The sequence below is a fragment of the Danio rerio genome, chromosome 7 (assembly GCF_049306965.1).
Source record: "Danio rerio strain Tuebingen ecotype United States chromosome 7, GRCz12tu, whole genome shotgun sequence".
Classification (NCBI taxonomy): Eukaryota; Metazoa; Chordata; class Actinopteri; order Cypriniformes; family Danionidae; genus Danio; species Danio rerio.
The window spans coordinates 38,867,987-38,880,999 of NC_133182.1; the positions used below are offsets into that span (position 1 = coordinate 38,867,987).

A 13,013-nucleotide genomic window follows, 5' to 3' on the forward strand; every position below is an offset into this window, starting at 1 on the left:
GAGCCAGAATCAGTAGAGTATTTACTTCATTAATTAAGTATCCTCTCATCCTTCCATGTGTTAAGTTTGATATATATCATATATTAACTGAACTTTTAATGTTGTGGGTGAGTGCTGTGCATACTAATTAGCATTTTTGCAGAAGTAGATAGATGCGGGTCCAAAGTTAAATTCAGCTCTGCAGAAACTTCCTGTCTGAAGAGAGGTGTTAAAACTGAACACAGAACATAGAAAGATGTATACTTTGTTGTTGGGCAGAGAATTTGTAGAAAAAGAGGAAGTATGTCGAAGGTGCGGCCAATGGAGGACTGAACAATGACTGACAAGTGACGTTACACCAAAACTCCACCTGTTAAGATCAGTTGTGTTTATATGCTGAAGTCAGGAAATGTATGTTAGTTGCGAACCTCTTGAATGTAATTCTTGTATTGCATTGGGGTAACGTAACCCAGAGCTCTGTCATCAAATTATTCATTTGTATCCAATAAATTTTTACGATTTTTGACATTGAAGAAAAACCTCTCCTGACCTTTTCTTATTGAACACGCATGGAATAGAGAAAGATATTCCAACAAGTGTATTAACTAAAATAATGTATTCATTCACTTTATTTAATTTATTCAATATTCAATTTATTTACCTTTATTTCACTAAATATTAATAAATTCTCTCCCTAAAGTAGGAGTGTCCAAAGGTCCAGTGTCTTGCTGAGTTTATATCCAATTTGCCTCAACACCTGCCAGGATATTTCTAGTATATCGAGTAAGAGCTTGATTAGCTGGTTCAGGTGTGTTTGATTAGGGTTGGAGCTAAACTCTTCAGGACACCGGCCCTCCAGGACCGAGTTTGGACACCCCTGATCTAAAGCTTTGGCTTTGCAAATAATAATAATAATAATAATAACTCCTCAAGCGTGTATTGTCTAGGAGGATACAAGATATTTTTGTCACTTTTTTGTATGAAACTGTATTTGTGGTTTTAGTCAGTTCACATTGTGTTCAATGTATCAGCATTTCTTGTCATTTACTGTGAGCCCATATTTGTCTACCCCAAATAACTTTTTTCTCTTTTTTTTTGTTATACGCATTTCACCCAGTCAGCATCAATAGACTGTTCTTGAGTTCTTTTATATGACAACTAGGAAGAGATAGGTGTACTTTTATCCATGTTGCAATTCACACATATGAAAATGTACCATTCAAAGACAAAAGAAAACTACACTATATGTGATTTTTGGTGATCTTTACAGCTCAATTATAAATTATTACTCATTCAGTAATTTGGTTATTCATGTAATAATGTGTTTCACTGAAATTGTACAGCATATATAGTGAAAGTGCGTGCATTTCTCAAGAAATTGCAGAGTCATTTAATTGATGCAAGCTTTCGTTTTATGTCATAAAAAATAGTGGTATTGCAATGTTTACTGAGAACATTACAGTTATTTGTTTTGTAGTATCAGTCAACACTGTGCAGTAACAATTCTTAATACCAGTGAACATAACAGTGCTTTTAATCCATGACCTACTGATAATAATAAGACATAAGAGCACAGTTTTATTTATGCACCCATGTTACAACTGCAAAAAGATGAACAAAAATCAAAGGAAAGAGCTTACAACAATCCTGTCACAGAAGCAGTCAATCTGGAGTGTTGCATTTTAGTAGCAAATAATTTTAGAGTTCAGACTATATGCTAATTTTTCTGATTTGTTGGAAACTGAGAGGTGTCTGATTTTAGGATGTAGCACTTGACTTAAGTAAAACCATGAGATACAAAGATGTGCTAAAAAAGATGCTAAAAAAAAGAATGCTAGAAAAAAAAAAACAGATGAACTGTGAACTGACATCACAAAATGTCCTCCTTACGGCCTGGCAGCAGTTTGCTCAATCTGAGAAAAAAATTAAAGAAACAATGAATATGAGAAAGGACAGACATGGTGTTGTATTAATAAGAGTTATAATCATTTTAAATCCAACTGTAAAGGCAAGATCATGCTGCATTGGCCACTAATGCAGAAAATCACCAGAATACAGTAAGACATGTTTTAGACACCCTAAGACCCAACAAACACCAAAACATGTTCAGTTTTTTTTAAAACACAAGAGTGACCAACAGCAGCAGAAGACGACAGTAACACAGTGGCCCAACAAATCCTGAAAAAAGTGTCTGATTATTGTTGTTGGTTGGCATCTAGTGGTGCAGTCCTAAAGGGATCGTTCATATTAAAGTGAACATTTTCGTTCATTGTTCATTGTTTTTTGACGTTGTGTTTTTCTATTTCTATTTTTTCTGTTTTGAAAATGTGTTTAAATGTGTATGTGCACTTCTATAAATATAAACTTATTATGCAAAAGGACAAAATGCACATAAACTATGATGGAAACAAATTCCAGCATGTGGGTCAAAAAAGTCACATGATACCAAAAATGAGAGCAATGGGCAGCATTATTAGACATACAAGTCGACCAACTACATTGGAAGCAATTTATTCTAAGAAAAAATTGTGTGGCTTCTGCTATATTGCAGTAAATTCTTTTTTTTTTTTTTTGATATTTGGCACCAGTTTATCAGGAAGTGATCATGTTTTCTTTTTTGCAAATGTTGTATGCAATGTTACAGTTTTGCACTTTAAGTCTAATTTGCTGATTTGGATGTAAACAAAGCTATTGACTTCTATAGTATTTTTTTATTTTTCCTTTTATGGACGGCTACCAGTTGACTACCAGTTTCATTCTTCAAAATATCTTCTTTTTTATTCAACAGAAAAAAAAGAGAAAATTTGAGGGTGTGTAAAAGGTTAGTACATTTTGATTTTTTGGGTGTACTATCCCTTTAGAAAGCGCCAGTCTGCTTCACTAGGATTAGCCTGCAAGACTACCTTGCAGCTTCACCAGAAAGAACATTTAGGTACAACTTTTAAATAATCCTTGTAAACAGCCTGGCTAAATAAAACACCCAGGAACTGCATTCAAATTTAAGGTGGTGTTTTCAGCAAGGAAACACAAATGCCTTTATTGTTTTAAATGTTAGTAGGAAATGTTGAACGTACTGCAGTATAGTCTGTTGATGCGCAGGATGTCATTGGGGCTCATACTTTGAGCTTCTCCCAACACAACATTTGCATTAGGAACGGGAACCATGGTTGGCTGATTGTTCATGGAGAAAGCATACCTAAAGCCAAACACATCAAGAAACAACGATAGACAAGGCTTATTAGATTTTTTGCAAATAATAGTAATTAATAATTATAACTACAAGAATACTTACCTTGAATACTGCATCACAGAGTTATAGTCATAGGGGGTGCCCAGATTGTTGGTGTTTTGTTTGTTGAAATTGTACTGTTGCGCTGTTATAGTACACAAGAAAGTATTGAGTATAGATTTTAAATATAAAAATGCTGTTTACACAATGAAAGTTTCAGTACATGCAATAAAAAAAAGTTAAGAGTACATGCAATAAATGTGCCAATCTAATATGCCATGTTTACGTGCCTGGGTACAATCTACTAGTGTTTATGGTTTGTATTAGTGTTTAAACAAACAAATATTCATTAAAAAGTGTACTTACTATTAAAAACCTTGGCTAATTTGATTGTAACTAGTACCTGTTAAATAGACACCATACTCATTTCAAAAGGAACTGCTTTTTTTTCAAAAGGAACTTACTTGTTGTCATTGAAATTTAGTTTTAACTACTCTGTTTTGTGATTGTGACATGTGATGTTTTATATGCTGTAATTTCATTATATATTAGATACTAGCTCATTTATAAGTTGTTGATGTTAATGTTAATCGATATTAGTGCTTAATCATGAAATGCTAGTACTTATTTATTAGATACTCATACCAAATAAATAGATACTAGATTTAATTTATTACATACTAGTAGGCTATTAAGTGATTGTTCTTACTAATTACGCACTTGTAAACCTTTTAAAACCAGTGTCAGCATTTGTGTCTTTATTTCTGAGAGTGTACAGTATATAGTTATAATCAGAACACAGTGTAAATGGTATAGTTGATAATTAAATCATATTACCTTCTATAGGACAATGGGAAAAAAACTGTTATAGTTACTGGTCACAATAATAAATAGTATATATTAAATAAGTGCTGGTATAATAATGGGTGTCTTTACTATCTTTTAGATAGGTATTGGTATCGATAGAATAGTGGCTAAAATGCATCTTATTGGAAGTGTTATTTTTGCTACATAAAAATACTTGAATGTATTTGTAGGCATTTCTCTTGTAATAATTACTTAATATTTTTATTTTAACTTTAATATTTAATATTTTAACTTTTTTATTTAGTTTTTTAATATTACTTATATATATAGGCTGTTTTCTTTTGTATGGTAAAACACTTTATAAAACTCCTTTGTAGCAAAATATGTTCAGAAATCTGTGTGTACTTACTTAAAAAAAATAAAACACTTTGAGAAGTTTGCCAGCAGAGAAGCACATTGTTTAACACAAGAAGTTACCCATTTCCCTCATATTTATTTCAGTAGACTTCTAAACAGAAATACCAGGTATGATGTTCTGATAGAGGATCCGGATGTGATTGTCTCGGTCGCTGCGGTTCTGCTCATGGTGGAAGCCGAGGGCATGAAGGAGCTCGTGCTGGACGGTGCTGAAATACACACAGCCTTGCCGCTGGAGAGACACGACCTGACCTCCACCTATCCGCCCTAAATATGAATAGCAGCTGCGGATCACGCACAAACACACATCAGAAATCAGCGTGTATGTTTGTGCGTCACGAAAACAATATTGTTATACACAGGAAAATGACAGAAAATGCAAATATTTACCCAGATTCAGACTTTATGTTGAGATAGTTCCTCTCTCCAGTATGAGGCACAAAACGAATGCAGGAAACCGCCGAAAAGGATTGCAAGCCTTGTTCAATCACTGCTACTTCCCGTGGAGCTGTGTGGAAACAATATACGACTATTGAGCAGAATACGAGGTGCTAAAGAGAAAATGTGAAGATAAGTGTCATCGTCACTTACAGTACGCTCTAGATATCTGGTAAGGCACATAGACTAATCCATCTCTGCTTCTGTCCCATTTGCAGCCACGAGCTGTACATTGATCTGCATTCTGCAAACCTCTGGGAAAGGCGATGTCTCCAAACAGGATTACTGGCCCATCTGTGTTCTCTCCTGTATGGTAGTGGTCAACAATAAAAATAAAGGTTTATCCTTGCTAATATTACTGGATTCATCACTTTTACTGCATTGACTAGAGCAAAATTATTAAGTTGTATTCATTTATTGAAATCAACTGTAGCAACGCTGGATTACTTCATCCAAACGCAATAGCACTGTCCTGTAAAGCTGCTTATACCTAAATTGAAATTATTTATATTTCTATAATAGTGAATTTATAACAAAATGATATAAAAATAACTGCCTGATATTTTTAAGTGAGATTTATAAATAATATTTCCATTTATGTTTGGTTTATTATTACAACTATGAAAATCTGAGGGTTCAAAAAAACTAAATTCAGAGAAAAGTTCTTGGCCTGGCACATTACTGATCAAACATTTAGTTTTGCATTAGAAAATGTACAAGATTTGACTTATGTTTTGTATTTGTGGCTATATCAGTGCAACATAAAAAAGTTTTTGTGGATTAGGTTCCCAATGTATTAATTTTTCATTGTTAATGAACTGAATCAACAATAAAATGATGAGCTGAACAATGTGTAATTAATTTGTATTTTTTTTTTTAGATCAAAGTAAATCTGTTTAGAAACGGAATAAACTAAAAAGCACTATTTAAACGTGATTTTAATTCAGTTCGATGATTCTGATAATAGTACATATTATCTGAAAAGAATTTGCCTGAACTGATGTGCCAGCAAATTCATGTAGTAACACTTACCTGCATGTTTGCTGGTCTCGATTACAGATGAGACTAGCAAATTACCTTTCTTTGTGAAGTTACCTGAGATACAAATGTATAAATTATTAATAAAAACCTACAAATGTACAAGTTATTTATTATTATTATTTATATATTTATTTATTTATTTATTTATTTATTTATTTTTGCATCTTACCACCAGTCTTCTTGGACATTTTTTCAATTAAATCCTGTTTAAGAATTTTACACACACATTTAAGCCATTGCTTATAAAATCCTAATAATACAAATTTCCATTTTTCAACACCATTGTTCTGTTCTCACCTCAACAGGACGGCTCTGAACAGGACCAGAGCTCAGCAGAAGAGAGATGACCACTACCAACAGGTACATGATGACAGCTTTCTGAAAAAATGAACTGGGTCAATCTGAGCTGAGAGTTTTATATGCTTCTGTAACTTCCTTTTCTGTGCAGTGACCAGCCTTCATGAATCTTTGTGGTTTAGGATTTAGAATGGCCTTTTGGACTATTTATATTTTATATGCATGCATTCATTGATTAACTTTTAAAGCAATTAATTTTACTAACAAAATTAATCTCAAGGCCAAATTATATGTAAAAACTAAATATTAAAATATATTATGTTAAGGTATATTACAACCTATTCATTTATTCATTTTCTTTTTAGCTCAGTCCCTTTTTTTAATCTGGGGTCGACACAGCGGAATGAACCGGCTACTTATCCAGCTTATGTTTTTATGCAGCGGATGCCCTTCTAGCTGCAACCCATCTCTGGGAAATATCCATACACACTCAATCACACTCATACACTACGGACAATTTAGTCTACCCAATTCACCTGTACCGCATGTCTTTGGACTGTGGGGGAAACCGGAGCACCCGGAGGAAACCCATGCCGGGAGAACATGTAAACTCCACACAGAAACGCCTACTGACCAAGCCAAGGCAATCTTCTTGCTGTGAGGCGACAGCACTACCTACTGCGCCGCTGTGTCGCTAATATTACAACCTATTATAAACTTAAATGAATTTATAAATGATAAATTGTAAAATGCTTTCATTTTTTAACAAATGCTAAAAGTATACATGCTACATGTTTTTTAACAGCCCAGATCACTCTATTCTCCAGCCTCCTAGGTCTGCACAAGATGTTTGGCCATAAGAGAAATGGTCATGCCCAACTAAACCTCGTTTCTCTCGAGGTTTTTTTAATTCTTCACTTTCGCCAATTGGTGAAGTTTTTTCCTTGACGCGAAAACTGAACTACGCTGTTTCAATTTACAATAATCTTCTATGTGAAGCTGCTTTGACACAATTTACATTGTAAAAGTGCTATACAAATAAAGGTGAATTGAATTAAATATTTACCTGATCTTATTTTAAGTGAATATCCATATTCATTTATTTTTTTGTACTTGAGTCAACCATCAATCAGCCATAATTCAGCATATCCTTATTTTTTAAGCTAAAACTACGACCCATGATTTATAAAGAGGAAGCCTTTATGTCTTTGGTTTTCTGTTAACCAAATGTTGTGTAAATATTTCAAAAGATTTCTTGCAAGAACATGGTTCTAGATCAGGGGTTGGCATTAGCACATAAACCAACAGAAAAAAACTATTACTTATTTTATTCCTTTTTTTTCTCTCTCTTTTTAAATATATTCCATTTGCATGCTACTAAACTAACTCTCAAACAGGTAGTTGATGCATTTTTCACTACTGTAAACTAACAACCCAGAATGGCATATTTAGCATTTCTGATAAAAAATGAATATACTTCCCTATTTTCTAATAAAAAAAAACAAACTTCATACTAATTCACATAATCAAATCTGATGAAACTCATTTAAACCCTTAGAGCATTCACAGCATAAATATTTCACTGCAATAATCAGTCTTTGTGCTTCACATGTTAAACACTGTTAAGGCAGCAAACCATTTTAACCAACCATAACAACTGCCCCAGATGAAAAAGGCTCATAGTATACATACATTTCCCTCATTCATTCATTTTCTTTTTGGCTTAGTCCCTGTATTAATCCGGGGTTGCTACAACGGAATGAACCGCCAACGTATCCAGCACATGTTTTACACAGCAGATGTCCTTAAAGCTGCAACCCATCCTTGGGAAACATCCACACACATTCACACTCACACACTACTGACAAATCAGCCTACCCAATTCACCTGTACCGCATGTCTTTGGATTGTGGGGGAAACCGGAGCACCCTTAAGAAACCCACGCAAACGCAGGGAGAACATGCAAACTTCACACAGAAACACCAACTGACCCAGCCGAGGCTCAAGCACTATACCCACTGCGCCACTGCGTCACTTACATTTTCCTTTTTAAACTTAAATGTGTTAAATCATCCCAAAACACGTCAATGCATCAACCAATTAACATTTAAAAATGAAGTAAAGGGTTTTGCAATTCAGCTGCTAACAGTAACTTAAGCACACATTCATGTGCTAGTGTAATCAACATTGAAACAACCACTAAGCTGTAGCATGCTCAGGCACTTAAATAAATCACCAAACTATAGTTTTAGGAATCTTGGGCTATCTTCTATATCTTAACCACAGACTCTTTCACCAGAAGGTTGGCAGTAAAAAATGCTGCAACATGTTCAGTTTGCATGGCATGTATATAAACTCTTTTTGGGGTTTGTGTCAGTTTTCCCCTATACTACAACAAACCTAGTATCTGTATGAACTTGTTGATTCAAAGTTTGACTGTTATATTCACCAGTATGAACCTGAAAATGTAAATTCTAGAGACTGTTCTGAACAATTTGCATCACACAATCACATTTCACAATTTAACAGACCATTTCATACTTCATTTCAAAACAAGAGGACCTTGCAAAACGCTTCGGTTTAAGAGATCCCTGGTTGTGGGGTACAATACAGTTGCAATGTTGGGTGATAATAGCACACACTATATAACAGAGGAAGAGTAAGAATTTCATTTATTTATTTGTATGTTTCATAACATGCCATCACATCGACATGCTAAACCAACAACCCACTTGATAATTGAAATGACTTAATAATTGAAAAAAGATGAATTAACTAAGCAAGTACAACAGTTCTACAGCATTTATTGCATGTTTTTCAAAGCAGAAGTTAGATTTGTTAACTAATCAATGCAATGTGGACTAACATGCATAAGCAATAAACCATTTCATTATAACGAATATTTAAGGCTCAGTTCAATACTAAATTTTGCCAACAATTACTCACCATTACCCACTTCCAAATGCATAATTTTTTTTATTTAAACTAAGAGATTTTTGATTAAATCTGGGAGATTTCAGTCCCTTCGCTCAAATCTTCAATAGAGATACAAAAATAATCTTCTGAATAGATATGATAATTTTATATATGATGGACACATTTAATTTTGATCCCTAAGAGACCTTGTAAAACTCTTGCTTGGCTTGCAAAAATAAATCAAACATGACTAGAATAAGCTTGAGCTTGTGAAAAAAATGAAGAGGCTGTAAACATTGTTAAATGATCAGTGTTTTCATCTTAAGAAGCAATCAAATCTCTTTAGAAAACCTGAATAAAACTACTTAAACATTTGAGCATTTTGACGCACCAGAGGTTTGATATAATGCACTTTCAACAGAGTTAAGTTCCTCTTAAGTCATCTTCATGAATGTGAAAATGCCATTTTTTTATATGAAAGTGTAATTTTTTTCCTAAATGTATTTTCACAGAGACTTATTTTTATCTCGCCTGTAAAAGAAGCATGTATACAGTAAAAAAGATAAATGCGTTTGCTTATTATTATTCATAGAAGATAGCATTTTCCCTCTGTGTTGACGAAGCTTTTAAAGTGTTATTTACTGCTGCAGTAGAGTCTGTTAATACGCAGAATATCATTTGAACTCATTCTCTTAGCCCGGCCAATAGTCACGCCACTGTCAGGAATAGGGACGATGGTTGCCTCTTTGTTCTTAGAGAAAGCAAACCTGAAACCACACAAACACAAAACTCAATATCAGAAACACCCAGAGGCACAACTGTTTAGTCTTTACAACATTTTCCTTGTTATTCAGAGAAAACTTGCCTTCCATAGTGCATCACAGAGCTGTAGTCATACGCAGTCTCCAGGTTGTTAGTCTTGATTTTGTCAAAGTTGCGCTCCTGACCTATAATTACAGTGCATAGAAATTTTTGGATAATCCAATATTGAACTAATTTTATTAATATGGTTTATTAATTACATTGAGAAAATAAGCTGCATATCTTTTTAATAATCCAACATCTATCTAAAAGTAAATCATTCATAGTCACACAAAATATCAGAGTCTAGTATGTACAAAATGTCATGTGCATCGGGTAAGCAACTGGTGTCTACCATGATCACGTGCTAGCACAAAGCCATATTATTTGGGCTTAAACAATCTTGAGCAATAAAGAAGCCAACGGCACTTTAGTGAGTCAATATCTTTTCTGGACCAGGAACATTTTTAACATACAAATTGCAGCAGCACTGGTTTTATTAGTTAAGTTTATGAAATAAATGTCAAATAAAAGTTACTGTTGTTAAACAAATTATTGAATAGCAAAAATCTCATCTGAATTAAACCCTTTTTAAATATTGAAAATTTGAATGTAAATGGATTTAATCCATGTTCAGTAAAAGTGGAGAATAAATCTAGCTAGTACTGTATGCAACTGACCAGTTGACCAATCAGTATCAGTTTTAGAATTGGCTGAAATTTTTTTGGGTTAAAATCAGGGCATTCCTAATATTTAGTGATGTAGAAATGCTAAATCTGCTTTAAATCTGCTTTAAAATTTAAAACTGAATGCTGCTTTTAACAGAAAGACATGAATCTTATAAATCTATGAAATATTACTTTTACACAAAAGGTTGTTAAAAAAATTACATATATTAACATTTAGTCATTTAGCAGATGCTTTTATCCAAAACGACTTACAAATGAGGACAAGAAAGCATATATATATTCTTTACACTTTCAAAAAATGTTCTTTAAAACACTTCTCTGAAAAGCTCTTTGAGGAACCAAATCTGTTTTTTCTATGCATTGTTGTGAAAACTTACATTTAAACCCTTTGCTCAATGAGAAGTGTGTGTGAAGTGTTCAAAAGAAATGGCAAAGAAACATACCAGGAATGATGTTTTTATAAACAATCTGGACGTGACTGTCGCGGTCACTGCGATTGTGTTCATGATGAAAGCCCAGTGTGTGAAGCAGCTCATGCTGCACTATGTTCAGTTTAATGCATCCATCATGGTCCAGAGACACAGTCTGACCTCCAGTGCGACGACCCACAAAAGAGTAACACCTGTGCATCACACAGGACAAACATCACATACAGTTTTCAAAAGGTTCATCTGTACTTAGATAATCTGCTTTATTTACTATCATATAATATATTATTACAAAGTGCTAAAAATGTCAATTAACGTTACTTTGTTGAACTGCAGGAAGTTGCATTTTTAACATAAATAGTTATCAGGGAAAAGATCAAGGTCCCAAATTGCAACTCAAAAGCACAAATAAACAGACAACAACCATGAAGCACAAAATATGTGAAAATGTTTAATTAACTGCTTTTTTTATAATGATGTAATCAAAATATAGTAAACAGTTTTTTGGTAACATGATGTCTTTATTGTCTTTATTGTTATGCCAGTAGGTGGTGACAAGTGAAAAGGTATTTGCATTGATTGATTTGTTCAATTTGGCAACCCCTGATAGAGAAGGGAATAAGCTGAAGGAAAGAGAGTGTGTTAGTGAGTCATTTGTTCAAAAGATTTGTTTAAAAATGCAGATTTGCAAAGTAAAAAGCTTTTAAAATTATTTCATTTATAATACTAAATATTTTTCATAGACTGCAGCATTCACCATTTCATTTCAGCATTCAACATTTAACCAGAACCTTGCAATAGTTTAATTTAAAGGAACTTTTGCAGTTTGCTGAACAATAAAAAGTTTTGAAACATAATTTAAAACTGTAATGAATTACAGTAAAACGCTGATTTATAATTAAAGTGAACATAAAAAGAGCAACAGCAATGGTGTCACAAAAGCAAAGTCAGTTTTTACCCTGAATTAGGCTCTATATTGATGTAGTCCCTCTGTGTTGTGCGAGGTCTGAAGCGAACACAGGTCGACTTCTCCAAAGATCTGAAGCCCTGAAAAATGACATCCTTCTCCTGGGTGGCTGTTAAAAAGTTCAGATATTAATACTGTCTAAACAGTTAGGATGTATTACAGGGTGTTGAGTGAAGTAAGAGCTGCCACTCACAGTATTCATCAGAGATGATGTAGGGCACAAAGACTTTTCCATTGCTGCTTAACGGCCATTTGCAGCTCTGACCTGTGCATGGAGCTGTGATATCTAATGGTGTGCCTACAGCAATGTCTCCGAACATGATGGAGGGCTCGTCCAGTTCCTCTCCTGTTGGGTGGAAAGCATGCAGAGAAACTCCAGAAGGAACTCAATGATCTTATAATTCTGGTTAATGCTTGCTAATGTTACTTATTTCTGCTGACATGAAAAGATATACCTGCAAAGTTGCTCGGCCTTTCCATTAAGGCCGACGCTGAAATAATATCTTGCTCAATGCTGTTATCTAAGAAACCGTGACAGTTTATTGAAGCATTAGTAAAAATAAAAGTTACCTGACTTATACTGAACACTGAATCTTAGTCATATGGCTGAGTTTCTTACCAGTCTCCTCTGCGCTCTTCACAAGAATATCCTGCATACACATAAACATGCTTATTAGAAACCACTGACTGAAAATAAAAAGTGTTTAATATAGAGGCTGCTACTGATATATTCATAATATCATTAAAATATCTCCTCATACCTCAATAGTGCGACTCTGAGCTTCAAATGAGCTCAGCAGAAAACAGATGACCAACACGAACATCATGATGAGGGTTCACCGATGATTTCTAGATCAAACACAGATATGCAGAAGGACTCCATTAAAGACTGACTCTCTATAGATTTTTTTACTCTTATTTAAAGCATCAACATGAAAAATGAGAAACAAGATTATTATAGAGATTGCATAACTTGGAACATTATTGTAAATTGTATTTATAAG

At 33.9% G+C, this 13,013-nt stretch overlaps 2 protein-coding genes across 3 annotated transcripts; both read right to left on the reverse strand.

Annotated features, from left to right (window-relative positions):
• Window positions 1-1,368: 1,368 nt before the first annotated feature.
• npsn (nephrosin) lies at window positions 1,369-6,301 on the reverse strand. 2 transcript variants are annotated; one of them, NM_001077779.2, is given in 9 exon segments: window positions 1,369-1,892; window positions 3,054-3,175; window positions 3,272-3,353; window positions 4,538-4,716; window positions 4,823-4,940; window positions 5,024-5,176; window positions 5,903-5,965; window positions 6,081-6,114; window positions 6,209-6,301. In NM_001077779.2, coding segments are annotated over 9 exon segments (825 nt in total). In that variant the 5' UTR covers window positions 6,278-6,301; the 3' UTR covers window positions 1,369-1,887.
• A 3,457-nt stretch (window positions 6,302-9,758) lies between these two features.
• On the reverse strand, window positions 9,759-12,836 carry c6ast1 (six-cysteine containing astacin protease 1). The gene is made up of 7 exons (NM_001043319.1): window positions 12,771-12,836; window positions 12,465-12,516; window positions 12,203-12,355; window positions 12,001-12,118; window positions 11,058-11,236; window positions 9,990-10,071; window positions 9,759-9,891 (listed from the first exon to the last, which is right to left on the reverse strand). The coding sequence occupies exons 1-7, from the start codon at window positions 12,834-12,836 to the stop codon at window positions 9,759-9,761; spliced, it is 783 nt and encodes a 260-aa protein (NP_001036784.1).
• Window positions 12,837-13,013: the final 177 nt, after the last annotated feature.

Excerpts from the sequence above, each read along its gene's own strand:
- npsn (NM_205756.3), bottom strand. The coding sequence starts at position 6,277 with ATGTACCTGTTGGTAGTGGTCATCTCTCTTCTGCTGAGCTCTGGTCCT. Across the intron at positions 5,966-6,080 it reads AATGTCCAAGAAGACTGGTG|GTAACTTCACAAAGAAAGGT; the intron begins GTAAGATGCAAA and ends TTTGTATCTCAG. Across the intron at positions 3,176-3,271 it reads TCTGTGATGCAGTATTCAAG|GTATGCTTTCTCCATGAACA; the intron begins GTAAGTATTCTT and ends GTTTGGCTTTAG.
- c6ast1 (NM_001043319.1), bottom strand. The coding sequence starts at position 12,836 with ATGATGTTCGTGTTGGTCATCTGTTTTCTGCTGAGCTCATTTGAAGCT. Across the intron at positions 11,237-12,000 it reads AATATAGAGCCTAATTCAGG|GTGTTACTCTTTTGTGGGTC; the intron begins GTAAAAACTGAC and ends TGTGATGCACAG. Across the intron at positions 9,892-9,989 it reads TCTGTGATGCACTATGGAAG|GTTTGCTTTCTCTAAGAACA; the intron begins GCAAGTTTTCTC and ends GTGTGGTTTCAG.